Raw genomic sequence first — 26,689 nt, forward strand, 5'->3', positions numbered from 1 at the left:
CAACAGTGAAGGGATTAAGGTTCTATATCCTAAGGTACAGAGCTTTGAATTTGTAACTGCTGAATTTGTTACTTCTGATTTAAAAAAATCCATGATTCCCCTCCCTTCTCCCTGTTTGGTGCCAGAGGGAGGCTGAAACCAGCTATTTAGAGTAAAATTAAGCAAGGAATTCAAAACTTTAGTAAGACTTATTTAGTCTAAACTGTTTGAATTGCCAACTAACGACCTAGTTAAATTCTGCCAATAACTGCAACAGCACTGTATTTACAGCCATTTCACTGAACAATAATTTTACCAAGGCTTACTTCAGAGATACCATCCCTTTCAGAGTCCAATAATAGCTAGTTAAACATTTATCAACTACATACTAATAGTTTTTCTGAATTATTCTTTACAGATTAACTCTTCTTAACATCCATCAGCCGTACTTATCTATTGCCTTGAGTAATGGTTTACAAATTTTAGCATATCTACAAAAAACACAAATCATCTTTTTTCATCACACAATTAAACATGAAGAAAAACTATATACAGAAGAACAGCTAGAAACAGTTTGCAGGTTAAACTAAATGAGAGTACAGGAATAACCAAAGCTGGACAAAGCACCCAAGATGCTGAGATGAGGCCGATCAGAGCAATTCCCTTCCTAGGTCCACTGGCTACGCTACTGCTAACAATGCCCAGCTATTCTACAAGTGTTAACAATTTAGACCTGTGCAACACTTTCTTTCTTCTTCTTAATGATAATGTACTTGCACAAAATGAAACAGTCTCAAGATGTAACTGAAAAAAGAAAACCACTCTGACAGTCTCATTACTCAGTATAATTCCCTGAAGACCTCTAAAAATCCAGTAACTTTAGCAGTGCTGCAACTAGGATTTTGGAACAGCATTGTCCTTATGTCCCTGATCATTTCCACTTCCCATAGCACACTTTCCTTGCTGCCCCTGCATTTGTCTGGGTGGCTGAAAGATCAATCAGATCACTCAGTAAGAGAAAAGAAAATGTTAGGCTGTAATTCCACAAGGCCTAATTAAACAATTTAAGAACCAAAGAACTCTTCTCAAGACAGAGGGATTTCATCTCATTGCTCCCCTGCCATTAGATGGTTCATCTCCTTGTAGACTCATAGCCTCAGTTTTAGCTGGATGAGTTTCCTAACCAAATTGACTAAATAAATGCATGAAAGTCTGTGGGAAGGTCAAGCAGGCATGGGAGCCTACAGACAGGCAAAATGCAAGCCTGCTTCAGCCACAGCCCCAGCTGAGGGATCTTTTGCACAAGATTCAGAAACCAGTTTTGCCTCACCAAACAAGACACCGAAGGCAAACCCCCATTAGGTCAGGCAACTACTTGAGTACCAAATGTGGAAGGAAACTATCTGAACACACATTTTCTTCCTCAGTGCTCTGACAAATGACACCTCCAACAAAACTTGTCAAGTTTTGGCACTTGAAGGCAGGCATTTTTAAACCAATGCAGTTTCAGCACCCAAAGTTTTAGGTGAGATAGCAATACAGCCTGTCCATTTGGCAAAAAGTGCCTTTGGTGCCAGGATCAGTAATGCATCATGTGAATTCAGTGCAAAAAAGGAAGTCAGGTGGTTTCAAGGTAAGATATAATTTTCATTTTATTTTGTCCTTTATTAATTTAATACAGGGACCAGGCTAGGAAAGTTAAAGCACTGACAGAGTTAAACTTGGGAGGGACCTCAAGGGCAACACAAGCAAGCTTCTACAGGTTTGTTGATGACAGAAGGAATGCTAGGAAAAATGTGGGCCCTCTGTGGAAGGAGAGCTGGTTACCAGAGACGTGGAAGGTTGAGGTAGTACTCAGATGTTTTTGCCTCGGCCTTCACAAGCAAGTGCTCCAGGTTGCAACATGCTCTAGTGGGAGGTGTCCCCGCCCATGGTGGGGTGGTTGGAACATGAGTTTTCAGGTCCCTTCCAACCCGGGCCACCCTATGAATCTAAACAGACAGGAATAATCTTGGACTAATGAGCTGCAAAACACTGAATATTAAGATCTTAAAGCAATGCCATTAGAACTCTAATTTTGCCCTTTAAAACCATGAGAGAGAAAACATCTCTTTTGTTTTATTGTGCCCTTTAACAGCTGTACCCAAGGGATACCCAAAACAGCAGAAAGCTGCATTGGCAAAGTTAACTGATACACAATCAGGTGCAGGATTCAGCTTCAATTCATTAAGTTCCATTCTGCCTTCCCCTACAACCATCCCAAAGAGAAGGAACAACATAATTGTACAAAACTGTTGGTAATATTGCAGGAGAGTTTCCCATTTTAGCAGCAAGGCTTCCCTAAGGACTGAAAATCAGAAAGTTGTTAAGGTAAATTTACATGTATTCTCCAAACTGGAAACCAGACCAAAAATTCCATCTATTATTACCTGTAAAACTTGAAAGTATGATAAGAAATTAATGCAAGAAGTTACAAGCAATAGAAGAAGTGCTTTAAATTATTCATAACTTTATTATTTTTAACATCAGTTGCTGTTACTGAGGCAATACTTCAAGTACACATATACTATCAGTATCATACAAAAGTTATGCCACCAGACACTGAAATTGTTTACAATATATGTGGGGTGTCAGATTTTTTCACAGGAAATAAACACTATGATGCCTTTCTCCATAAAATTAATCAATTACCAAGCTGAAGCAAATTCAGTATTGTGGTACGTACACATAATCCTAAGGACGTTAACCAACATGGTGCATCTATGTGAGCAGTAGCTCGGTAGCTGTCTGGAACCCTTCCAGAGATCAGTGCAGACACTCCTGCCACTCCCTTTCATTGCAAGAACCAGGGCAGCTTCAAGGGCTGAAAACAAGCCAGACCAACCCTGTGTCACGCAGGAGTATCTCAGCACTGTACTCCCTAGTGCATAAAGAAACACAGCAGAGGTTTCATTTATTTTACTTTCTACAGAGCCAACCTGTATCTAGCAGATTTCATGCCTTGAAAAAGTATTTGTCCTGGCTGGGAAATGCAAGCAATCACTGGATGCACTAAAACTCTGTGCAGTCTTGTATCTCAAATAACAAGCTGCTGTAATACCACTCTGAAATCTTACAATCCAGCTTACAATAATTCAGAATTGATTACTGTATTTTTACAAGACAGTAACAGGAGCTCCAAAAGCAGAGCAAATCTATTGTCAAAACAGAAAAACATGTTTACATAATAAAAGGTCTGACCTTTTAAACAATTAAGGGTATTACTAAATCATCCTGGTGTAAGGAGCTCAATTTCAGACAATAGTATGAGTCATGAGCAAACTTGCTGTTTGCAAAACTTGCCTAAAGTAGGGTTGGAAGAGCTCAATTGCTTAACTCTTTCCATTGAAGAGATATAAAAATGTCTCGTTTGAGAAACCAACAGACCTTTGAAACTCAGTAGAGAGACACATAAATATATAAAAAAATACACTAAAATTGAAAACTAAGACAAGGAGCAAGTTACCTGCTCAGTATTTCTTACACAGCTTCAACCTACTCAAATATTTCTTAGTCATATATGACCAGAAATACCAGAAGTTCTAAACGTTCTTTTCAAGGCATTCATACACCATTTTATTAATCTGAAAACAACTCCCCAAAACAACAGCTTATTTTTCTCATTTTATCAGAGAGGCAAGTCATATCAATTTGATCAATACTGACTGCAACCCTGGTTCTCTCTTGCCTCAGAAACAAACTTCTACTGCCAGAATGTGCTAAGTTTTGATCCCTCCACACTTTCAGTTCCAGTTATAGCTGTGATCTAGTCAGTGGGACAACTCTGACAACTACAATAAAAACCGAAACTAAAATTTAAAACTGCAAGCAACCAAGAGGTCACAGAGTCTAGTATCTTGCCATCATAAGCAAGCATATAAAAAAATGTATCAGAAAGGATAAAAAAAAAAAAGTCTGGTATCAACTAAACACCAGCACAACAGTTTCTGTTCCCTAAATTGAAATCTTTGGTCTAAACAACAAATCCATGGGGAAAAAAATAAGTGTGCTGTGTAATAGATTTAAGCAAATAAATAAATAAGCAAAATCAAGGGCACAGGTGAAAGAGTCTAGATACTCCCAGGAGCAGATCACAGCACACTACAAAGTCAGAAAGCTCTTTTGGGGTTATCAGCCAGATCCAGGAGAACTCATGTGGTGCCTAAGAAATTACAGGCTAATTGACATGAACATCTGCAGGAGATGCAACTTTTCTGCAATACAGCCATTTGTCTCAAAACATTACACTTTCTCATACTAAAGCAGCATAACTTGCTCATTTGGCAGACTCCAGTTCACATGTGGATTGCAGCTAAATTTTGTTCACACCAGGGAGAAGACCAACATCTGGTTTATACATGATCTTATCCCTCCTGAAGACAGCTCAGTCTTTCCAGAAATAACAGAAGTCACCTCACCATAACTCCTTGCCACAAAGGTACTGTGCAATTCCTGGCTGAGCAGAGCTCTGTAAAAGCCTACAGAGATTCACAACAGAAATGTTGATTTTACTATGAATGAAAAAAAAATGCAAACACGTGAAATCACTGGAAAAAATGACAGAACAGGGGTTAAAAGAATGACCTGTACTGATAACAAGTAATCCTGTTAGGAGCAGTCTCCTGGGAAAAGTAAAATTGAGGAATGGGTTGTTTATATCAAGACCAGAAGGCCTGTCCTCTGTAAGATCACACTACAGTGACTCATCAGCAGGAGATCCTGCCTTCCTAACTTCCTGCCTTTCCCTCCTCCTAATCCATCAGGAGGATGGAAAGATGGAGCACATCAAATGTGGCATTCCTTTTACTGTATGACCAACAGGAAAACAGACATGTATTTGAAAAAAAACAAAAAGAACCAGACAACCAAACATGAACTTCATTTAAGATTTACAGAGACTGCAGGCTCTTTCTTGCATTAAAGGACCATCTATATATAAAGCTAAGTATCATGAAAGATCTGTCCAAAGAACAGTGCATCACCACCAACAAAAACAACCTCAGAGACATGATAAGGATCTGACATCCAGCATCTCTTGCACTGAACAAAGGGGATCCTGGCCAGACCAAATACAGCTTGGTGTTTGGATATCAGTATTCTGATACCACTACACAGTGAGTGACTTAAGTGTATGGGAGAATGAGTGGAAGCAGGTAAAAATCAGCATCATTTCCCCCTTCCATGAGATCCTGCACTGAATTTCATTACATTAAATCTTTTACAAGTCATCTTCCAAACCTTTAAAAAAGGACCTGAAAGCAAGAAACTGTTCAAAAACCACAGTGTACTTCCACTGTATTTTTGCAAAAGTACTCTTTATAAAGCTTGAATAAGAGAAGGGAGAGAGTACACAGTAAAAAAAAACCAAACAAAAAATTCATCATTAAACTGTGAATTATTTTCAAATTTTTTAAACATAACTTAATGATTGGTATAAATTAAGTCAGCAAAATCAATTTGCCTGCTCTTTCAACTGTGCATTTAATTCACTGTTGTAAAGACCTCAACAAAGCAGACCAGTATTGTCTTATTTCTAGAAAATAACTATTGCTTTGCTAGAAGCTAACCAGAATTTCTGTTTTGAAGACCACTGTCATTATTTGCTCAAGGACAAGATGTACCCTCTCCAAAAGACAGCTATAGGCCCAAGGAAAGCAGTAATTCACAGAAACTTATTAAACCATGGAGAACCAAGACTCTCTCTTTTGGGTACAGATTATACAGATTTTTTTGTTACTGATAGAATATTTGTTACAATTCTTACTTTGTATTTAAACACAAGGACTCTTTTCGGTGCTATAGAAACAACATTCTCCTGTACATTAATTAACACTCTACTTGAATGCAAGAATGCAAAATTTCTTTTTTTGCAGAGCACAGATAACCAAGGGAGTAAGGAGTTTTCAGCATAGACCAAAAGCTATTTCATTTCACTAGATACAGTCACTAAATATTTATTTACTTACAGAAGAAGAGTTTCAAGCTACTCACTCACATACAATGCTAACATGTAATGCATAAGTATTTTCTATTTGTTATATTAACACAAACACATTAAGCCACCATAAAAACAAACAGAAATCTTACCTTTTTCTGGTACCAAACTATAGCATCAGTTACTTTGGACGCCATTTATTCCACTGAATTCACAGAGTCATTTTAGGCTGTCAACAGAAAGAGACAGAACTTTACTTCCACTTCCCTACAAAGGCCAAATAGGGAATGTAAAAACACTCCCGTTACCTGCAAATCACAGAACAGCTGTATTTACTTTACACATTACCTCATTTCTATTTTAGTAAGAGTTTGGGCTTTCTCCTCTAGGCAAACAAAAAAACTACAAATCTGCTGCTACAGGACATCAAAAGTCTCAGTTTTGTCCATCCTGCCCAGTAAAACACAGGCTGCACAGAGATCATCTGTCATTGCCTCACAGGAACCTCACAAGTGGTATATTACATGCAGCTTTTTCTTTTTTTTTTTTTTTTTTCTGATAAATCAAGCAACCTATAGCTATTAGCTCAGCACAGTATTCTGAAGTCCAGGAATAATTGTTATAAAATGCAAGAAGAATTCATACAGACTATTAGATATACTTGGAGAAGAAAACAGTATCAGTGCTAGAACTTCACTAATCATAAAATTAATACCCTCATGAAAACAGTAGACCAAAACTAAGTCAAAAAGAGAAAACCAAGGAAGAATGGTATGGTTTTAATGGTAACAAATAGCAATAGCATTAGTTAATCTTTGATGCCACTGTAATTAGTTTTCAGTATGGAAAAAAAAAACCAAAAGCCAAACTTTTAGCCTACATAAAACATTTGTATCTTGAAACTAATTTTTACAGTCTTCTTCTGTGTAATCAGTCAGCCAGAATTCATTACCAAAAAAAAGAAAGAAAAACATAAAAAGCCTCTACATATATATATATCTGTGTCTCTCTCGTACTGGGAAGCCCAGAACTGCACCCAGCACCCCAGTGTGGCCTCACTGATGGCAAGGACATGGTTAAGGATGTCATAAGGATGGCAGTGGCTTAGTCCCCAAACATTAAACTACTCATCAAGCATTTTCCAAGATCCATCTCGCTTAAAAATATTACACTTACTATGAGATTGTCAGTATCAACAATAGTATTACACCTTTTATCTCTTCATTTAAAGAAAGCAAGAATTATTAACCAGTAGGCAGTTTTTACAGTGAAAGGTTATTTGTGATCTACCTCTTGATTTAAGGACATTTGTTTACAGCTTTTGCACAGATAAGAAAGGCAAAGAAAAATGCAACATTCAACAAATGGAATGGAAAGCAAAACTCTACAATAGATTAAAATGAGTGTTTATATCAAAGACCTAAGCATTAGAGTAACTCATTACACTTTATTAAACAATATTAATCACCAAAAATTTCAGGCTTTGGTTTTTTTAAAACAGGTATTAACCACATGAAGTTCAACCAGGGGAAGTGCCAGATTCTGCACCTGGGACAGGGCAACCCTGACTGCATGTAAGGAGTGGTGAACAAGAGGCTGGAGAGCACCTGCATTAATGGACCTGGGGTCCTGGTCAGTGGAAAGCTGAACATGAGCCAGCAGTGCCCTGGCAGCCAGGAGGGCCAACCCTGTCCTGGGGGCATCAGGCACAGCATCACCAGCCAGGCAAGGGAGGGGATTGTCCGGCTCTGCTCTGCTCTGGGGCAGCCTCACCTCGAGTGCTGGGGCAGTTCTGGGCACCACAATATAAAAAAACCACTCAGCTATTAGAATGCATCCAGTGGAGGGCCACATAGATGGGGTTGTCCTGTGCAGGGCCAGGAGATGGACTTGATGATCCTTATGGGTCTCTTCCAACTCAGTATGATTCTATTTATTTTAAAAATGACCCTTCAAAAGACTCAGTTCTGCAACTGACATTTGTTTATTCATTCTTCTTTGATTTGTGCATGGACATACTCCTATTTTATATAGTGCATTACTTAAAAGATGTAAATAATACTGCCTTTAGTTTGGACATGTGCCATATACACTGTAGTCCAAATCTTTAACAAATGGATTGATACTATATCAGCACCTGAGAATTTCTACAAAACAATGCCATACATGTTCATGTTTCCCAAACGAACCTATTTTTGAGATTTCTAAGAGGGCAACTCCAGTATCTTTTATACAACTTCAGATAAAACTACAACCCAAGAGAAAGAAATGTCTCAGAGAGATTACTCAGTCATTGCAAATTCCAGAAATATCAGAACACTGACAATTGGTGCAACTGAGCAAGCAAACACCTCAATTTTTCCACTGTAGAAAATATCATGTAAGTCACATCGAGTCAGTTAAAGCTAGCAGCCATGGCTGTGTCAACATCTGTAACTGTTTCTGACCTATTTGCTTCTGATAATAGAGTCTGTTTTGAGGAACTATCAACTATTAAGAATTCACTGGCACAATAAATAGAAAAATACTAATATCACACAAAGCAAGGAGTCTAACAGACACTTTGATATAACCTGGCATATCACATAGGCTGGTCACCCTCCATTCTCACCCATATAAAGCTTACAATAGGACTTACTTTCTTACTTGAAAACCTCTTCAATTAAACTTAACTTTAAAAACCCTTTGCAACATTGGACTCAAAGTGACACAAAACCCTTCCCCACACACACATGGCCTCCACACACACCACCTACATCACACAGTCACAGTGAAAGCAGTTCACTGCTCACAGAGGTGCCAGTGCAGGAAGGGATCATAAAGATACTGATCACACTTGGGGTGCAGTGCAGGAAGGGGCCATGTAGATATTGATCACACACCCTCGCCTTCCCTGCCTTTATGACCTCATCTTGGAGGACCTTTAACTCCTCATTTCTCTTAAATAACATCCCTCTCACATACAATACACTACTTCCTACCACCATAATCACAGGATGAGAAAAAGGTTGGAATAACTCATTATCAGCACTAAAAAACTCCTGAACCCAGACAGAAACCTTTCCCTCAACCGCTACATTAACTTGATGTCTTTCTCCAAGGTCAATGACTTTTCAGGAAACCAAATATTAACTCATGAATCCCAGACTTCGAACTGTGTCAAATATGGCCAAAATTGGATCAGCCATTTTAAAGGCAGTAACATTTGTTTGCAAATGTTTGCTTTTCAATTCACTCAAAAATCCTTTGCCTCAAGAAAGAATTACCTCACAAAACTATAAACCAAATATAAAGAAGTAGTTTTATCTGATTTCTATCAACAAACCTGTTATTTAGATTATCCATGGTTTTCATATTTTTAAGAAACTATCTGCATTAAATCCTCCATAGAATCTATTTTGGTGGCATTTTTGCATACACAAATATAAAGATGATGCTTACAAAAGTAAATATGACAAAATCACGGGATGGATGTCTCAAAACACAGTTCAGTGTGCTAAGTAAAAATATCTCTATTAGGAAATATCACATGCTTTCTTCAAGAGCTATACAACCATTTCTGAGACAGCACAGTAATGAAAGGTAAAAAAGGTTTACTTAATTATTTCTGTACACTGTTTCTGCTTGCAGGGGCTGGGATTTGTCTGTGGTTTGGTTTTTAGTTTTTCTTTTGGTTTTGGAGGGTTTAAGGGGGTGAGATGAAACATTATGAGTTTAATAGACTCAGCCTGAAGCTAGCTTATCTGGGTGAGGGAGGGATGGAAACATTCAAGGCACTTCAGCTGCAGCCCTGGTTCTATCTGCCCACAGCTCACTGAACACCTTAGACTGGAGACTAAATATTTTAGCAATTTCAGAACTCTGCATATTCATTACAAGTTACCCTGTCGTTTGTGTCTGTCATTCATTGTTCCAACTGATCCTGAAGTCGGACTGTACAAGCCAGGCTCTAAAAGCACATCAGCATCAACTGGGTAAAAGTGAACAAGTAAAAACAGCTCACAGACAAACACAAGCACGACAGAGCAGTGCCTGTTCTTCTGCCTGGTTCTCCCCTCATCCCTTCTGGACCCAACCTTCTGTTCCATGTTCTGTGTCAAATACCTGCATCTAGGACAGGGACCAGCTTTAGCACTTTGCTGTACAATGTCCTGTGCACAGTAACTACAGCAAGATTAAGTTAGTCTTAACTAGTTGAAGACCTAAGAGCAACATAGAAAAAACCTCCCAACTTCAGAGATTAGACAGAGCATTCAAATATAAAAGCTGGATCACAGCACCTCTGTAACATTCAATGGAGCTTTTGTTACATTTCCATCAAACAGTTAATGCTATGAATAATAAGCAATATTTTTTTAAACAAAATTCATTACTTCCTTAAAGCTAAATAGAGAGGACTATCTAGTTTTGGTGATCCCTGTCCAGAGGTGAGGTTTCTTAGCTATTTCCCAGTTCAGGGCATAATCATATTATACAGTACACCTTGCAATCAAATTAACATTTTCTCAAAAGCCACAGAAATCTATATTTAGTTGTCTTCAGGTAGCTAAGTACTCATTCCAGCCCCGCAGTACTGCAGTGCTTATTGAGTAAGATCGGATTTAAATAAATTCAAAGATATTTAGAAATCTTACTCATATCCACAAGGCTTTGGTGACCCTACTCAGACATAATTGTATATATTTCTAAATGACAGTCTAAAGTAATCTGAACTCTGACAGAAGTTCAGAATAAAATTGTGCTCCTCCATAGTGACAAAGAAAAAAAAAATGAAAAAAAAAATTTTTTTTTGAGGACTATACAATTCTAAGCAGTGTCAACTAGCAAAAGGACATAATTAAAAGTATGACACAAGCAAGGACACACAGGTAAATAGTGGTTTTCCTTGCCTGTAAACACTGTGAATCACTAAATATTTCATACGGCAATCCCAGCCTGAGTGGTCAGGATACCACCCAGCTGTTGAGTCAAGACTTGAGTGTCCTTCTCAACTCATCATGACCGTAGACTGATGAAGCAATGAAGTTGCATGTTCACCATACATCACCAGAAGTAAAACTGCAAAATTTAGGTTGCGTTTGTCTCAAAAGCTTTTTAAGAAGTCGTTGATTTTTCAGTACCTCCAGGAAATTAAAAGCTGTTTTTAAAAAGGTTATTATATAAAGCCATGAGAATACTACAACCTGGTTTCAGCCACTTTCCAAGATAGAACTGTTTTACCATTATGTTAGATCCTCCATATTGCAGTTTCACAACCACAGGCATAATTTCACTAAGACTCCCTGGCATGTAGAGTAAGAAAAGACAATGAACCAGAATAATAATGGCCTAAACTACTAATTTTATAGCAACATTTGTATCACACAAACTCTCTTAAAACATTACACTTGTTCACGCACAGCTAGAAAGCAACTTTAATGAGGGGGAAAAAACCCACACTTTCCAGGTTCAACATCAAAATACAAGTTAACATTATCCTCAAATTGCTGACATTATTTGATACTTTAAGTTAATTTTAAATGAGCCCAATAAACAGCTTAGTCACATTAGGCATCCGCTGTTGACTGAAAAGCTGCTTCTGCCATAACAAAACCAAGGCAGGTATCCCTGTAATGCAGATACAGCACTAAACTTACCAGCAGTCATCCTTCCTCCACTCAAATCCAGAGGAGTTCTGCCATTGCCACAAAGAACAGGATGAAAGCCTTAAAGCAGTGCTCCAAAAGAATCATTACTTTCCATGTGCATTACAAGTAAACCATTAAACCTACATCTCCTTCTGAAAGGGAACATCAAAAACTATGCAATGCACTCACAGTTCTTTTTAAGTACTTTATCTATGCATCACTGTTCTCAAAACAGCATTTCAGAATTGCAAATTGTACACAAGCAAATGAGAAACTTGTCACTCCCAGGTTCACACCTTTCAGTGGAAGTTTTACCATGTTTTCCAGCTAGCCTTAAGAAAATCTGCAGCAGCCAAAACACAAGGAAAAATGTAAAGTTAAATTAAGAAAACCCCAGACACTCCTAACCTAAGGACTGTATCCAGCAACCAGCATGAAAAGTACTCTTCCTGCCATGCCTGCTGAGCCCCTCCCCAAGTTGTCTTGCAATCCAAGGTCATAATAGTTTGTAAATAAAAAGAAATTAACATACTTGCTTTCCCCAAGGAAGAGCAACAACTCTGCTAAAACTGGATACCAGCATTCCTAGGACGCTGCTCATGAGAGTTAATTTTCAAACTTTGCCCTTCACTTCATCTCAGAAAAACCCCAAAACGCCAAAAAAAACCTGAAAACCAAAAATACAATCACCCCAAACAAACAATTTTTAAAAAATTTAATATCCCTAGATGCCTATTTGGGGAGGTTTTTGTTTGTTTGGGAAGTTCATCAGGGCAACAGCAGCAACAATAAAATACGAATCAGATGCTGTGCTGGCTGCTGTGTATCAAAACCTGTTCTTTATGAACAGAGATGTACCAAACATGTTATGTATGATGACACACACAGACATCTGGCAGCATGTCCACGCCTGCCTGTGCCTCCAGTAAGATGTCAGAGGCTGAAAAGCTGATACTTTCGCAGGCCTCGGTATTCTGCCCACAAACCACTGCAACTGATCCTATTTCTACTGCTGCGTATTTCCTTATAAGCTCATGCCCTTTATCATGCACCAGCCAAAGCAGGAAGATCTCACAGACACAGCACAGAGCATGTAGTGAGAACCAGCTTTCAAAATCTGATTGGAAGTAGACTCAACTTAGCCATCTTCACTTCCACAGCAAACTCACCAATATCTGAAGCAAAGAAAAGCCACAGAAAATAACTGTCACCCAAGGAATACTTGTTTTGCCAGTGAATTACACAACAGTCTGAAATAGCAACAAAATGTTGACTATCAGGATTTCTGAGATTTATTTCAGGTTCTGGTAAAAGAACACTGCGTGCAGTTGTTACAACTGATGCAGCCATTTCTGGAATCTCTGCCCTCAGCCTCAAAGCCTGTGCAAGTTTCCTAATTTTGTTACATAATTGGTTCATGGCTCCATTTGAAGTAACATGACACAATCTCATAAATACCTTACTCATAAAAATAGGGGGAAAGGACTCTGAAGTGAGAAGTCCAAGATTCTGCACCTCCCATAATTTACTTTTGAGCCTGCTGCGGTATTAATTAATTAGCAATAAGCTCCTAATATTTAAACATATTCTACTGTTCAATAAAGTAGAAAAATCCAAGCCCTTAAAGGGAACTATACTCAAGTTAATTTTGCTTCTTGTCTTCTATAAGAGATGTCAGTTTCAAAATTCTCACCAAATACAGTAATTCCTGTTAGCACACTGGATCTACAAGCCACTTCTGAAAATGCTGTATCTTTTTAAAAAAAATAAAACACAGCACATGGTCAATCTCAAGTTCTGTTTTCTAATTCCTGATTTTTGCACTGAATACTACGTGCACACACATACATATGCCTTTAAACATTTGCAATCTTATACTGAGAAATCCCTGAAACATTGCATGTATACATCTGCTCTTACAACTGTAAGAACTTTATTAAGGCATAGAACTCCTATAAACACCAAGTTTTTAATTTATATATATAGCTGCCTTAACAAATACTTGGGAGAAAAAAAATCCTCCAAACACAGTCACCACCTTGAAATAAGATGCCATGCTCCTTTCTTCTTTCTTGAGATTCTTGATGCAATAATAAATCTTGCTCACTGGAAATACTGACTTGTGTTTAGGAAGACATGTTTATCTGTCACCAGGCACTGCACAGCAGAGTTGTGGCTTCTTGATGACTACAGTCAGGAAGCTGAAAACCACCCCTAAATCACCAAGTTTGCATCATGTTCTACAAATAGTTATCCAGCAAGTTTTTGAAGCAGCTGAGGCATGAAGTGGCTGAGTTGTCAGAAAAAGCTGCTGTCTCCTATAACAGCCACTGTTCTGTAGGAACACAGTTGAAAATGCTGAGCTTCTATTCTTAAAAAAAAAAAAAAAAAAAAAAAGTCTCTGGAGTGATCCACGGAAGGAATTGCAGTGTAACAAGCCTTACATGTGTATCTGGCAAGGTCCTCAAAACAATCATTAAAAATGGAACACCATTATACCCGAAAGACTATCTGATAGGGTCTAATCAGCAGTTTCTGCACAGGAAGATCATGTCTCAGTCTATCAGTATTTCTGCACATGTCAAACTAGCTGATAAACAAGAGCAAGTGATAGAATATATGTGGACTTTCAAAGAACCTTTGGAAAGATGTCAAAGATTTCCAAATAGTCTGTTGTCTATGGGAAGCAAACATTGCCACAGATCAAAACCAGCCACAACACAGAACAAAATTTGGAATCAACATTCTTCACTGCAGTCAGCTAACTGTATAATGAAGATTAACAGCAGCATCCAGACTGCATAGAGCAGCCTATTGATCACCTGATACCAGTGTCCAGAAGCTCCTTGGATCACACACCACTGGCCTGTAGCTCTTCCATTCAGTGCCAGTCCAAGGCAAAGTGCACACAAATCCCCGTTCTTCTTCACACAGAAGCACCCTGATCCTGAAACCAAACAGACTAAATTTTCCTAGTCTGGTGTCTTTATGTTCCACTAGCTTTCACATATCTTAGCACCCTGTAGTGACAGAGGCAGACGTTCAGGGCCTCATCCAGCATACAGTCCTGGTGACTACCTTTTTAAAGGATGAGAGTATCCAGAAATTGCAAATTCCAGGTAAGTATGCCAACCATCAGACTTTGACTAGAAAGATGAACACAGAAACTCACCATGCCATTGCTCATCAGGCCCTGACAGGATAGCTGTAAAGGTAAGGGTATTTATTTGTAAGGTAGCTTACAAATAAATACAGATGCCCCACATTGCTGCTGGCTCCTGGGGCTCTAAACACAGAACTTCAAGCAGAAGCAATCACCCCCTAAAGACACGTCCACACAACTGATGGCAAAGGTCAGGATGGCCCAGTAAGACTCCACAAGGGTTTTAACCACTCTAAACCAGTATCACCACAGTACACCATCCTTAGTCACCAGCTTCCAGCTCGGGAGCCCATGGCACAGGAGACAGCTCCCAGGAACTGACTGCTGAGTCCCCAAGCAGCTCTAACATGATTTACCTCCACAGAGCTTCAGGCCATGCAAGTGCAATACAGTGAGCACTAATAGCACTGAGGCAGCTCTGACCACGGCCAGCTTGAACACTCTGGATCTCTCCTCTAAGCCTTCTCAAGCACCATTAACACAGTTAATCTGGACTAATCAGGGCTATTTCCCCTCTCCTCCTCCTATTTGGACCAGTAGACTAGAGCTTTTATGAAGTGCTGCCTAAATTAAGTTCTGAAATGGAGTGAACTGAGCCCTGTCCTATTATTCCAAAATTTAAGCTTTTGTAAAAAGGTCCAGCAGTGCTCACTATATTTATCTTTTATACTTCAAAGAAGAAAGGAACACCTGAAGTAGTAACATTTCTAGACGCCAGTCTTAAACTAGCAAATCTTAAGAATATGTATGAACTATGAATGAATAGGCAAAATAAACAGAATTCACTATCTACCATGTCAATGTTATCTGTAAGGGAAGGCAGGGGGAGTGAACTATAAACACCACTCAAAGACTTAAGAACCAGTATTTCAAATCCAGAAGGGAACTCTGGCAGCTCAGGAACCTCTTCCATCCAATATAATACAGCTGGAATAGCAGGGAGACCTGAATAAAAGGGGAATGACGAGGAAAACACTGCAGTACAGCTCTGCTGATCAGCTATGCAACCTGACTTGAAACACAGCTGCTTTACTGGGAGAAGAATATTAAAATACTGGGGGAGGTGTTCTGAGAAGGGCTATGAATTACCAACCACTTGAAAGATTCTCCTACTGAAACAGGCGACCACAAATAGAAAAATAAGGCATTATAATAAATTGAGACTTTAAGAGATAAACAGAAAATATAGTCAAGAAAACAACAGCTTCCCAATAATACAGGCAACTTCATTCATTAACTGAGCTGAGAGGACAGCAAAGCCAAAGTTTTAACAGAGAAATATTATATTACAACACATAAGTAGACTGTTAAATTCACTGCCACAGGAAGTAACTGAAGCCAAGATTTTACTCCCATTCGAAAAGAAAGCAGCTATTTAAACATACAATAACAATAACAACAAGGGGGGAAAAAAACCACACAGCTGAGGGAATCTCAAGCTTCATAACCCAGGATGCAAGAAAACATCCAGAGAGATCACTGGGCTGTGTTCGGCCATCCAAACACCCCCCTGAACCTGACCCCACAACGGCCAGAAGCCAATACCAAGGAGAGTATGAGCCACACACAGAACAAACTGTCCCTCAGACAGATCAACACGAAGAGTGTTTAGCTGCCAAGCCAGCATCTGCCAACCACCTAAACCCCAAAAGCATCTGGTGCTGGCCAACTTCCAAAATGCAAGGCTTGCACGATTTCACGTTTGATGTGATATTGCTTTAATTTCTTCTCCCACTTTGCAGTTGTGTTTTATTTTTTAAGAACAGAACCACAAATTATTTGCCAATAGGAGTCCAATGCTTGGACTCATTCCAGAAAGCTATCTAGCCTCTTTGGAGTACATCTACCAAGACCACCTCAAATGAGCAAAGAATTAAATACTGAACATTACACGTATTCCCAGCAGAAACAAATTTGGAAAAAATCCCCTTTACATGCATAAATTAAGAAATAAGAGAATAGTTCTAGGAACTCCCTAATAGCCTTCCCTCCAACTAAAAACAAACAAACCAACCCACCACAAACACAACCTGTATTTCCAAATTTCCGGACAACACAATGGCTATCTCTCCATATGTATACGTGTTTGCTCTAACTTTGAAGCTGCTCTGAGATGAGGTTGGACCAGACTGATGACTTCCAATGACCCTTTCCTAAATTATTCTATGATTACATGTAGAGCATATCCAAACATTACACAGCAATACACTATAGTTCTAATTAGTATAAATCTTTTTTTCCCCTATGGCAATTTATTAAGCTCTTTGGGTTCTCTTTAAAAATTTGATTATAATTTCTTCAAATAGTTAACCATTCCCTCTGGACCCATCAAGAAGGATCTTTATGATTAACAGCACAGGAAACTCAAGGGAGAAAACATGACATTTAAAGCTTCCCAACTCTGTTATTTCTCACACCACCACCACATGTCTGCATAAATGGTGGTCAATTGTCCTCGAAGAGTCAGATGGAGCAGTACCTCTGACAGGTACCCCAAGAGTTTTGTTTTGTTTCCTTCACAAAACAAAAAAATATTAGAGAAAAAACAGGCCTACCTTGCTGTGTGGGCAGAAGCAATTAAGTCTGCCTGCTTTTACCATTGTCCCACAGCTCCCTATTGTCCTGTTCCACCCCACCCATCATATTTTTCCTGCCCCCCACCCATCTTAACAACCATCCCAACTGTTTGGCTGGGCTAGTAGCAGTAGGCTACTGCTGATGGCTCAGAGCATAGCACATAGACTGCCCAACAGGTGCTCACTTCTTGTAGAAGGGAGGAACTCAATTGTGACTGCCTTTTTTGGGTAGGAATATTAATTTGGGTCACTACCTGTCAAAAGTTTTATAAAAATTTGTCACAGTGTAGGTATTTTAAGTCTTTTAGTTGCCTCTAACTTCAGTTTCATCATCTGAGTAAGAAGTGACTCAAATGGGAGTAGACAGACAAAGAAAGCAATTGTACAAGCTTTGTGCCCTTAATAAGCCTTGCTGAAAATCCACATAAACTGTTCGATGATGAATCCATAAACAACACTGTTTATTATTAAAAGAACTTCCTCACAGACAAAGGAAAACCCAAACCCCAATCTTTGACTGTCATCACTCTCACTCACAGGGGTCCTGCAAAAATAAAAAAATTTCTTCAATAAAATTTCTACTAGAATTAAGTAGAAGATAGATACATAGAAAAAGCCAGGGAAGACAGTATATGTAACTTTGAAGAATTAAGAAAGAAATAACGTCCACTGCTTTCCAGTGACCCCTGCCAGCTGTGACAGGAACAGCATTGTTCAACTCCAAGAGCCACTCCCCTGCTCACTGCCTGGTCAACTGCCTCAAACGAGGTTGACTGGAATTCTTTAACGCACCTGTGTCCCCCTTCCAACACACACCAACACTCTGTTTCCTGTTTCAAAACCTACAGGACTCTGATTTCTCACAGAATTCACACCAATGCCTGGCAGCTATGGATACAGCTGGGATCAACTTTTTGAGACAAGCTGAGCTAACTCTGCTTTGGGAGAAATCCAGTACTACCAGAATACTTGAAATGCTCCATGGAGTTCCCAACAATTACTGACAACTTATTCATATGTCACATTCCACACAACACAAGAGGAAAAAAATAGAGTACAAACACTGAATTAAACCAACTAGGTTTCCGAATTCTTTTTCTGGTGACTCAGGCTCATGTTTTATCCTTGGTAATATTTCTACCCAGCATAAAAACACACATTGGCATTAAAACATAGCAACAGAACGTTTAACTGCACAAACATTCCACTTCAAACATGGATTGGGATCTTAAACACACAAGTTCCAAGCACTGTTCTCAACCTTCACCTTCAGAAATGGAAGTTGCTTGCAAGTACTGTACAGTGAAGTCCACTGAGGTGATGTGCGTACCTACATTCATAAACACCTTACTGGAACAGAAATAAGACTTCTGAGAAAAGGATTATCCTTTCCAGGGAGTCACAAGTAAAGAGGCAAATCGAAGAAGATCACCAAAATCTTCAGAGCTACAAAAATAGCCAAATACATACAGCTATTTATAACCCAGAGATTTATTCACAGAACAATTTTAGCCTCTTAACAGGGAAACAGAAACTATGATGCCAAGCACTAATGTATGTAACAGAAATACATCCTTCTGCCACTTACTGACCACTCAAAGTGCAGCTGAAGATATTAGGATTCACTTACTAGGATTAACAGGTTATTTCAAGTTTTCTCCCTGATAAAACAGATACCACCATCTGTTTAACATCATCAACAGGAAGATGTAAGCAGACAAATGACTGATGACACACTATATGTAGTCTCATTCCTATTAGAGAACTCGTGTGTCCAAACTGTAAGACCAGCTGTATTTTCCGTAGGAACATTTCATCACAAAGAATTTCAGAACATTAATTAAAGTACTTTCAACAAGTCAGGTTTTCCAATTAATTACTTTTTCCAGTTAATTATATGACAGATGGATAAGACACTGGCAAATTTGGAACAAAATGCTAGACTCGGCAGCATTACTTTTCAAGTGACCAATAACATGTAAAAGCACTAAAAGGCAAAACGTCAAGCACAGAGCTTGACACTATGGACTCAAAGTTTCACTGAATCTGATACACCTGAGCAACACAAACTCAGAGGCTAGGAATGAAAAACAAAAGTAAAAGTAACAAACACCCATACACCTAGACAGTTCTAGTACTGGGGAGTAATTTTTCCCCAGTTCCTTTGTTTCTCATAGAAAAGACAACAAATTAAACACCAAGAAAATTAATGCAACAGCAGAAACTTTAAGTGATGCGAAGTTACCTAACATTTTGATTCCCAAGCTGAAATAAGCTGTAGTCAGGTTGCCACTGTTTTAGGGTGGAAAAGGGGAAAAAAAAAAAGTTAAAAAAAAAAGGAAACATGAAAAGAAAAAGAAAACATGAACGACCGTAAAACACAAGAATACAAGAGACGAGGTCAGAAATAAACATGAAGATGCTGACATTTAGGACCTTGAAAGGGAAGGAGAAAAGACATCCTATCACCTGACACAGGCACTGAGGCAGCTCACGGTACGTTCAAGCAGCTCAGCGGGGAGAAGGTGCCTCACAGCAAAGCCGGAGCGGGCAGGCAGAGCCCCAAACACGCGAAGGGCCCCGGACCGTACCTGCACCTCTGCCGCCCGCACCGACGCCAGCGGCGAACGGCACGGCAGCCCGGGCACCGACGGCTCCGGGACGGCGCGGCCGCTGCCCGGCCGAACCCGATGCGAGTCGGCGGACGCTGCGGGCAGGGCCGCTCGGAGCCGCGTTCGGACCCCCGCCCCGGCGGCGCCGGCACCGCGCCGGCTCCCGCTGGAGGGAACCGCGGCGCCGCGGAGGCCGCGGGCCGCCCGCCCTTACCCCGGCCGGGATTCCCCCGGGAGGGGGTGGAGGGCGGCAGCCGCCCCCTCCCGCCGCCCGGCCAGGGGAGCCGCGGCAGCCCCACCGGTGATGCACGACCCGCACCGCCGCTGTGCTGTCCCCAGCACCAAGCGGGCACCGCCGCCTCGCCCCGGCCGCCCCCCCACCGCGCCCCGGTCGGCCCCTTCCCCAGCCGCGCGGGAACTCGGCGCCCCGGTTCTCCCCCCGCCGCTGCCCCGGCGGGGCGGGATGCCCCCGGGTGCCGAAGCCCCCCCACCGCCATCTCACCGTTCGCCGGTGCCGCGGGCAGCGCGCGCCGCATGCAGCGGCGCCGGGAGCGCGAGGCGGCGGCGGGAAGGCGCGCGCGAGGCAACAGCTGGCGGGGGAAGCGGCTGGCGGGGGGAGCGGCGCGCGCGCCCAGGCAGGCAGCGGCGGCAGCAACAGCGCGCCACCCGCGCGCGCCGCGGCGCGGGGGCGGGGCCAGAGCGGACCGGCAGCCAACGGCGCCCCTCCCGCCCCCGGGGGCGGGGCCTAAGGGTGACAGGCGGCGTCACTGTCCAACGAGAGCCCGAGGGAGGCGGGGCTGCGCTTGATGGACAGGTGGTGGTTTGGAGGCGGGGCCGCTCTGACAGACAGCTCCCATCACCAATTGGCGACCGGGGCGGGGCTCCGGCTGAGCCGCCGCCGGCCGGGAGGGGCGGCCCGAGCTCGAGGGGCGTCACCGACGGCTGAGAGGGGGAAGGCGGGATTAACTTGAGCGACGTCGCTGCCACCCAAGGAAAACGAAGCGCGGCAGGACGCGCCTCCCCGCTGACCAATAGCAGGCGCGGGACCCTTGAGGGAGGCGGGTGGTTCCTTGAGGCGGAGCGGGTGGGAGGGCCCCGCGCCCCTCAGCTGAGCGCGGGCCCCGCGGGCCGGGGGAGGCGCCGGGATCTGCGGTAGGTGACGGGGAACGAGGGGGCTTCGGCCTCGGGGGCCTCCGGCACGGGCGGGGAAATGGGGCCTGGCGGGACAAGGCCGTGAGGCCGAGGGAGGGGTCGAGTTTGTGAATACAAAGCTGTGTTTAAGTGGGCTTTTAAACCGGGCCTACCGCAGTATTTCTTTATAAGTATTAAATTACTCATACGTTCGGAATAGGCTCTAAAACGGTATTCCATCGAACTGGGGTTGTGTTTAATATGGTTTCAGCATAATAATGCATTTCAGGACTTTTTTAGGCGAGGTTCAAGGTTTAAATGTATAGGTTTATGTTATCATTACTACTGAGCTGAGTGTCATGTGTAAGTTGCTCTCCTCTTTATTTTTTTTCTTCTAAACAGGACAGAATTAGCTATCATAATATCCTCGTTATGCAGATCATCCCACCAAGGTCAGTGATGTTCCTTGGATAGTTTCTCATCACTGAAAATTGTCACTCCCTAATTATGTAGCTCCTATAATAGGAATCAATAGCTTTTTTATTTTCACACTCTGACATCCCTTCAGTGTTCTCACTGAAGAGCCAGTTCAAACCTGTAGCACAGCTGCATCCTTTTCCCAGTGTCACCCATCTTGTTGGGATAGCTGGGCTCTAGCAAAGAATCTCCCCATCATCTTTCTTTCATCATGAGATAATCAAATGCTCCATGTAATCAAACCCTTCACTGTTATGTCAGCTTTATACCCAGCTGTCAGCCTTTAAAATCTGGTAGCTTTCTTTACTTGGACTCTAAGATCTCAAAAGTACACTTGGATTTTCTTCAGTTTTCATCTAAAAACGTCCCTAAAACTGACTGGAGCCTTGCAGTCTTGCCCAGTCCGGCAGTAACATCTGTTAGGTCAGAGAAAGGCAGCGTAACTTCTTCCCGTGCTGAATTTTATGCCTCCTTTTCAGAGTTGTTACAGAGTGGTTCTTAGGAAACAAAGTATTTTCAAGTGAGCAACCTTCAAATTGGGTAGCCCCATGTAATACATCTTCAGTAGCTTTGTGTTTCCTCCAGAGACAGGTGATAGCACCTACTTTGAGTATCTGATAACCTGATACTTCTAAGAGTGTTGAATTTCTTTTTTCCTTTCAGACCCAAGTTTCCGGTCTGTTTCTTTGGTTTCTACTTTCTCCAGTTTGCTAATAAGAGAGTCTCCTTCTTATAGTGTTTGGAGCATTGATTTCTAGAACTGGTTTTGAAAAACATTCTCATTAAAAGAAGGTTGAAACTTCATTTCAGATCATGACTCTTCACTTTAGCCACAGACTTGCACTTGAGATTATTGGAAGTGTTTTCAAAATACTCGAAATACTTTAGGCTGGACATAGTAACTGCTCTGTAATCCTCTGCCCCTGCCAGCTGGTTTAGGTTTACTTCTGTAACAAGAGCAAAACAATACTATCTAAACCTCCTCCATTTTTTTTGTCCCCTTAATTCTCGAGCGCTGCTTCTGACCTCCACCTCTTCCCTAAGGAAGAGAACAGTGGGGGTCTTGGTTCAACCCTGTCAGGAACTGGCTTTCACCAGATCCTTTGGTGAACTGAGCAGAACTGAAATTGTGAAAAGTAAGATTACAAAATCCTATTTTAAACTTTTTTTTTTCCTAGGTCAGCTCAGGGAACTGGCCTGGTTTGGGTCACACAAGTGTCAGCCTCAACACAAAGAGGGGATGCACTGACAGCAACTCCAGTTTAGATTATTTCAAGCAAAACTGCATCTTTTTCTTACAAGAAATCCTACTGCTATCCACTAAATCAAATCCATTCAAACTTCAAATACAGATTGGACAAAATAGTAGATCTGTTGAACTGTGTTGAATCTGAGACACAGATTTCAACTGTAGGATAATTTTAGTGATGCACAAAATTGTTATCCCCTCACTGTAAGGTAGCAGATCATCTCATAACCAGTTGAGAAAGCAACTTTTACTTGCCTCCTTCCAGTTGCAAAGCTTACCTGAGCACAGGATTTGTTCAATTTCCTAATCTGGCAAAAAACTACCCCAGTTAAAAAGAAAAAGGTGGCAGTCGATTTCTGCTTGTTGGGTGAGTTTAGCAGCCATGATCAGGTGATGTTGTGAGCATTGGTAATAACGCAGAGGAAGCAGCAGCGGCTTCTGGGCAGGGGCACTGAGGGCACAGACGGGAAGCAGCTCTTGTCCTTCCCTCAGCGTGTGGTGCTGAGGATTAGCTGCTTCAGAACACGACATCTCACTTTCAGTAATACAAATATGTTTGTAATCTGGAACAAATCAAAGCTCATTTTCTTATTTCAGATTAAAGACTACTGGTGTTCTAAAGGGAATTATTAAATTTTTAAACTCAATTTTTAAAAATAACTAAAATACCTATTTCAGCACCATTTCACTGGTAAAAATTACTCATTTTTGTAGCATGAAATCTAGACGAAGATCATAGTCCTTCGCACTTCTGTTTTTTACACTTGTAGTGAAAGGCTTTTGGCAGATACAGTGGTAAAAACTTTCCAGTTGGAAATATAAAAACTTAACTTTCATGACTGTAGTGGAAGATGCATTTGTCTTGTTTTTCTTTCGTCATGACTACAGAGCAATTTAAATATCCTGCCCAGCCAATAAACCTGTCAGCCAGTGTCTGAACACTTGAGATACCTGTCAGAAAGCAAACGTTATCTGTAGCTTCTAGTAATTTCAAGATTGCTGGCTGACAGAAAGCTGGGCAGTGCTCGCTGGCTCAGTTTGAGCCCAGGTCACTTCAGCTGCAGCTCTGCAGACTGCAGGATCTCTCCGAGGGTTCTTTGTGCTTGTTCACATTTTACTGTGGTTATTTTGTTACAGAGAGAGCATTGTTACATTTTGTTTTCAAGTGTTAACTATGAGTGCCTCAGTACTGGTGGAAAATGGATCTAAACCATATTCTTAGCATTCAAAAAATCCCTAAATGAGTCTGACAGCTTGTTTACGATTAAAGTACAGTTTGTTTCACGGAACAAATTTAGATTAAGGCAGTTACACAGCTGACTTAAGGCGCTCCATGGCAATGGTGGACTGGAACAAACACTGTTCAGCTGAGCATGGTAGTTAGGAAAGAAATGCTAGGAAGCAGTATGTGGGTGAGGTTAGGAGTGGGAAAGCAAGAGCAAGGAATTTGTCTCCTTTGTGGAATATGCCTAATGGTGGTGTAGTGCCATCTTTTGATGCCTTCCCTCCCCCTTTTGTTAGGTTGTTGCTGACAGCGAAGGACTTCCTCTCAAAGCTGTTTAAATGAGAATGTCCCTGGCGCAAAGAGTGCTGCTGACATGGCTTTTTACATTACTCTTCCTGATCATGCTGGTGCTAAAGTTGGATGAGAAAGCACCCTGGAACTGGTTCCTCATTTTTATTCCAGTGTGGATATTTGATACAATTCTTCTAGTTATGTTAATTGTAAAAATGGCTGGACGGTGCAAATCTGGCTTTGACCCTCGCAATGGCTCCCAGAACATGAAGAAGAAAGTCTGGTACCTCATCGCAATGCTGCTGAAATTGGCCTTCTGCCTCACCCTGTGTGCAAAGTTGCAGCGATTCACCACCATGAAACTGGCCTATGTGTTCATCCCGCTCTGGGCCCTGCTGATTGGGGGCATGGTTGAACTTGGGTATAATATCTTCTATGTACGAAGAGACTAAGCTATGCCAGGGTTTTCAGTGCCAAGATTAGCACCAAATAACTAGATTATTGCCATTTTGCCACAAATTTGATCTTCAAACTAGAAAGCAAAATGAGTCAAGGTGGAGACTTAAGCTAAAGCAGGCTGAAGACTGAAAGTAGACTTGTTCCATTTTTTAATTTTAAAACTCACATATGCTCTTGTAAATAAAAGTATTTGTTCAACATAACCTGCAAATCAGGTTGTAGTCCCAGCTCTAATTCTTTGAGAGCTAGCTCTAAGAGAACATGAAAGCACACATTTCGGGGTTGAAAATCTTCTGAAATGTCTGAAAAAGGTAGTAATAGGAAAGGGAATGGCAGATATTGTACAATCAGTAGTGAGCAAGTGTGAAATCTGCTGCAAAAACAATCCTGATACAAGGAAAAGAGTTGTGTTGGGAGTAACAAAGGTAGGGGATCGTCCTGGAGATTACTGGCAAATAGACTTTTCTGAGTTACCACGCAGCGAAGGATACAGGTACATACTGGTGTCGGTTCATACCTTCAGTGGATGGCCTGAAGCTTACCCCTGTCGCACTAGCACAGCCAAAGAGGTGGTGAAAGTTTTGCTTAATCATATAATACCAAGGTTTGGGGTTCCTTTGGGTATGTCCTTGGACAGGGGACCACATTTTGTTGCAAATATGATTCAAGAAGTTAGCCAGATTTTGGGAATTGCTTGGGATCTGCACACACCTTACAGACCCCAGGCAAGCGGTAAAGTGGAATGCATGAATGGGACCCTTAAGGCACAAATTAGCAAAATTTGTCAAGAGATATCCATGACATGGGTTCAGGCCTTGCCTATAGCTTTACTGAGGATCTGCATACGACTGAGGCCCTATGAAAAACTGTATGGCAGGCCATATCAAATTCCACATGTTCCAGGTGAAATTCACATGAGGGGAAAACTTGATTTGCAGAGATATCTAATGCCTTTAGGTTCTACTTTGCAGAAGCTCCAGAATTACATCATGTTATCCAGACCCATAGGACTGGACACACCTGCACATCCCTTCCAGCCTGGAGACTGAGTCTATGTCAAGTGGTGGGACAGTGATCCTCTACAGGCCAAGGGGAGAGGACCAGTCCTGCTCCTGAAACAACTGAGAAAACAGAGACTGATACAAACAAAGATGACGTAGATTAAATGATTTTTCCTGTGCTTATTATTTACACAGTTGGTAACCCTGACTCAGGTTTGGAACCAAATTTTGCATATGATTCTAGTCCAAAGTGTATCCAAAGACATTCATTTGGATACAAAACTAATAATTGACATGTAAACTGAAGTGGAAGGATCAACAAAATTTGTTTATTAAGAATTTATTATTGAGAACTAACGTAGATCTTACATTGAACAACATTCAAATCTGATTGTATCTTCCACACCCTGGTTTCATGGTTACCAAACAGACTCTGGATTAAAGATTGTTTATAATGATTGTAACTATAATTCTTGTTTATAGATGTATACTGCTGTTAGACACACATTACTAGTAGATATTTAGAATATTTAGAATAGAGTCTCGACAAGGTAGAGGCCTTGTCAAGCCTCTAAAGGGGGGAAATGATGCCTTAGGTTTTAACTTCTATATTTTTCAAATTCTGTACTGATTAGTGTGTAACTCTGAAGTTTCTTGTAGCCTGTTAATTTCTGGTCTCTCGTGCTAGGTAGACATAACAAAGCCTCTCCGGGCCTGTTCTTCAAGGACACCCAGACCGTCCTAGGCCCAAAAAGTATAAACTAAAAGCCTTTGAGAAGGCGGCAAGCGGAGGGGAATCACATCATTAAACTGAAGCTTTAATTGGAGAATTAACCCTGATATGCAAATCAACCAAACCTATAAAACTGTGAAGAACTCGTGACCTGTCGTCCATCTTGGGGTCCATCTTGGCAATAGGCTGTGG

At 41.2% G+C, this 26,689-nt stretch overlaps 3 protein-coding genes across 7 annotated transcripts in view; 2 read left to right on the top strand and 1 right to left on the bottom strand.

Moving 5' to 3' along the window:
* The window catches only part of PHTF2 (putative homeodomain transcription factor 2), a 62,515-nt gene extending 42,020 nt beyond the window's left edge, over positions 1-20,495 (bottom strand). Inside the window, exons 1-2 of one of the 3 annotated variants that reach the window (XM_039570739.1) lie at positions 20,434-20,495; positions 6,106-6,182 (exon numbers count right to left, since the gene is read on the bottom strand). In XM_039570739.1, the coding sequence (XP_039426673.1) occupies positions 6,106-6,150 (45 nt within the window). In that variant the 5' untranslated portion in view covers positions 6,151-6,182; positions 20,434-20,495. Of the gene's footprint in view, positions 1-6,105; positions 6,184-11,589; positions 11,709-20,433 lie in introns of those variants that run through there. The other 2 variants (XM_019283623.2, XM_010395667.3) reach the window with 2 other exon arrangements.
* LOC120411867 (basic salivary proline-rich protein 2-like) lies at positions 16,197-20,738 on the top strand. Its single transcript, XM_039570427.1, has 2 exons — positions 16,197-16,296; positions 19,798-20,738. The coding sequence occupies exons 1-2, from the start codon at positions 16,197-16,199 to the stop codon at positions 20,736-20,738; spliced, it is 1,041 nt and encodes a 346-aa protein (XP_039426361.1).
* A 249-nt stretch (positions 20,739-20,987) lies between these two features.
* TMEM60 (transmembrane protein 60) lies at positions 20,988-26,405 on the top strand. 3 transcript variants are annotated; one of them, XM_010395665.3, is made up of 3 exons: positions 21,038-21,083; positions 21,465-21,514; positions 24,310-25,324. In XM_010395665.3, the coding sequence occupies exon 3, from the start codon at positions 24,352-24,354 to the stop codon at positions 24,754-24,756; it is 405 nt and encodes a 134-aa protein (XP_010393967.1). In that variant the 5' UTR covers positions 21,038-21,083; positions 21,465-21,514; positions 24,310-24,351; the 3' UTR covers positions 24,757-25,324. The 3 variants fall into 3 exon arrangements, with proteins under 3 accessions (XP_010393966.1, XP_010393967.1, XP_019139224.1); XM_010395664.3 differs by lacking the exon at positions 21,465-21,514 and having other exon boundaries at positions 20,988-21,083; XM_019283679.2 differs by lacking the exon at positions 21,465-21,514 and having other exon boundaries at positions 21,053-21,083; positions 24,310-26,405.
* The last annotated feature ends 284 nt before the right edge of the window (positions 26,406-26,689 follow it).

Source organism: Corvus cornix, chromosome 1A, assembly GCF_000738735.6.
Source record: "Corvus cornix cornix isolate S_Up_H32 chromosome 1A, ASM73873v5, whole genome shotgun sequence".
Classification (NCBI taxonomy): domain Eukaryota; kingdom Metazoa; phylum Chordata; class Aves; order Passeriformes; family Corvidae; genus Corvus; species Corvus cornix.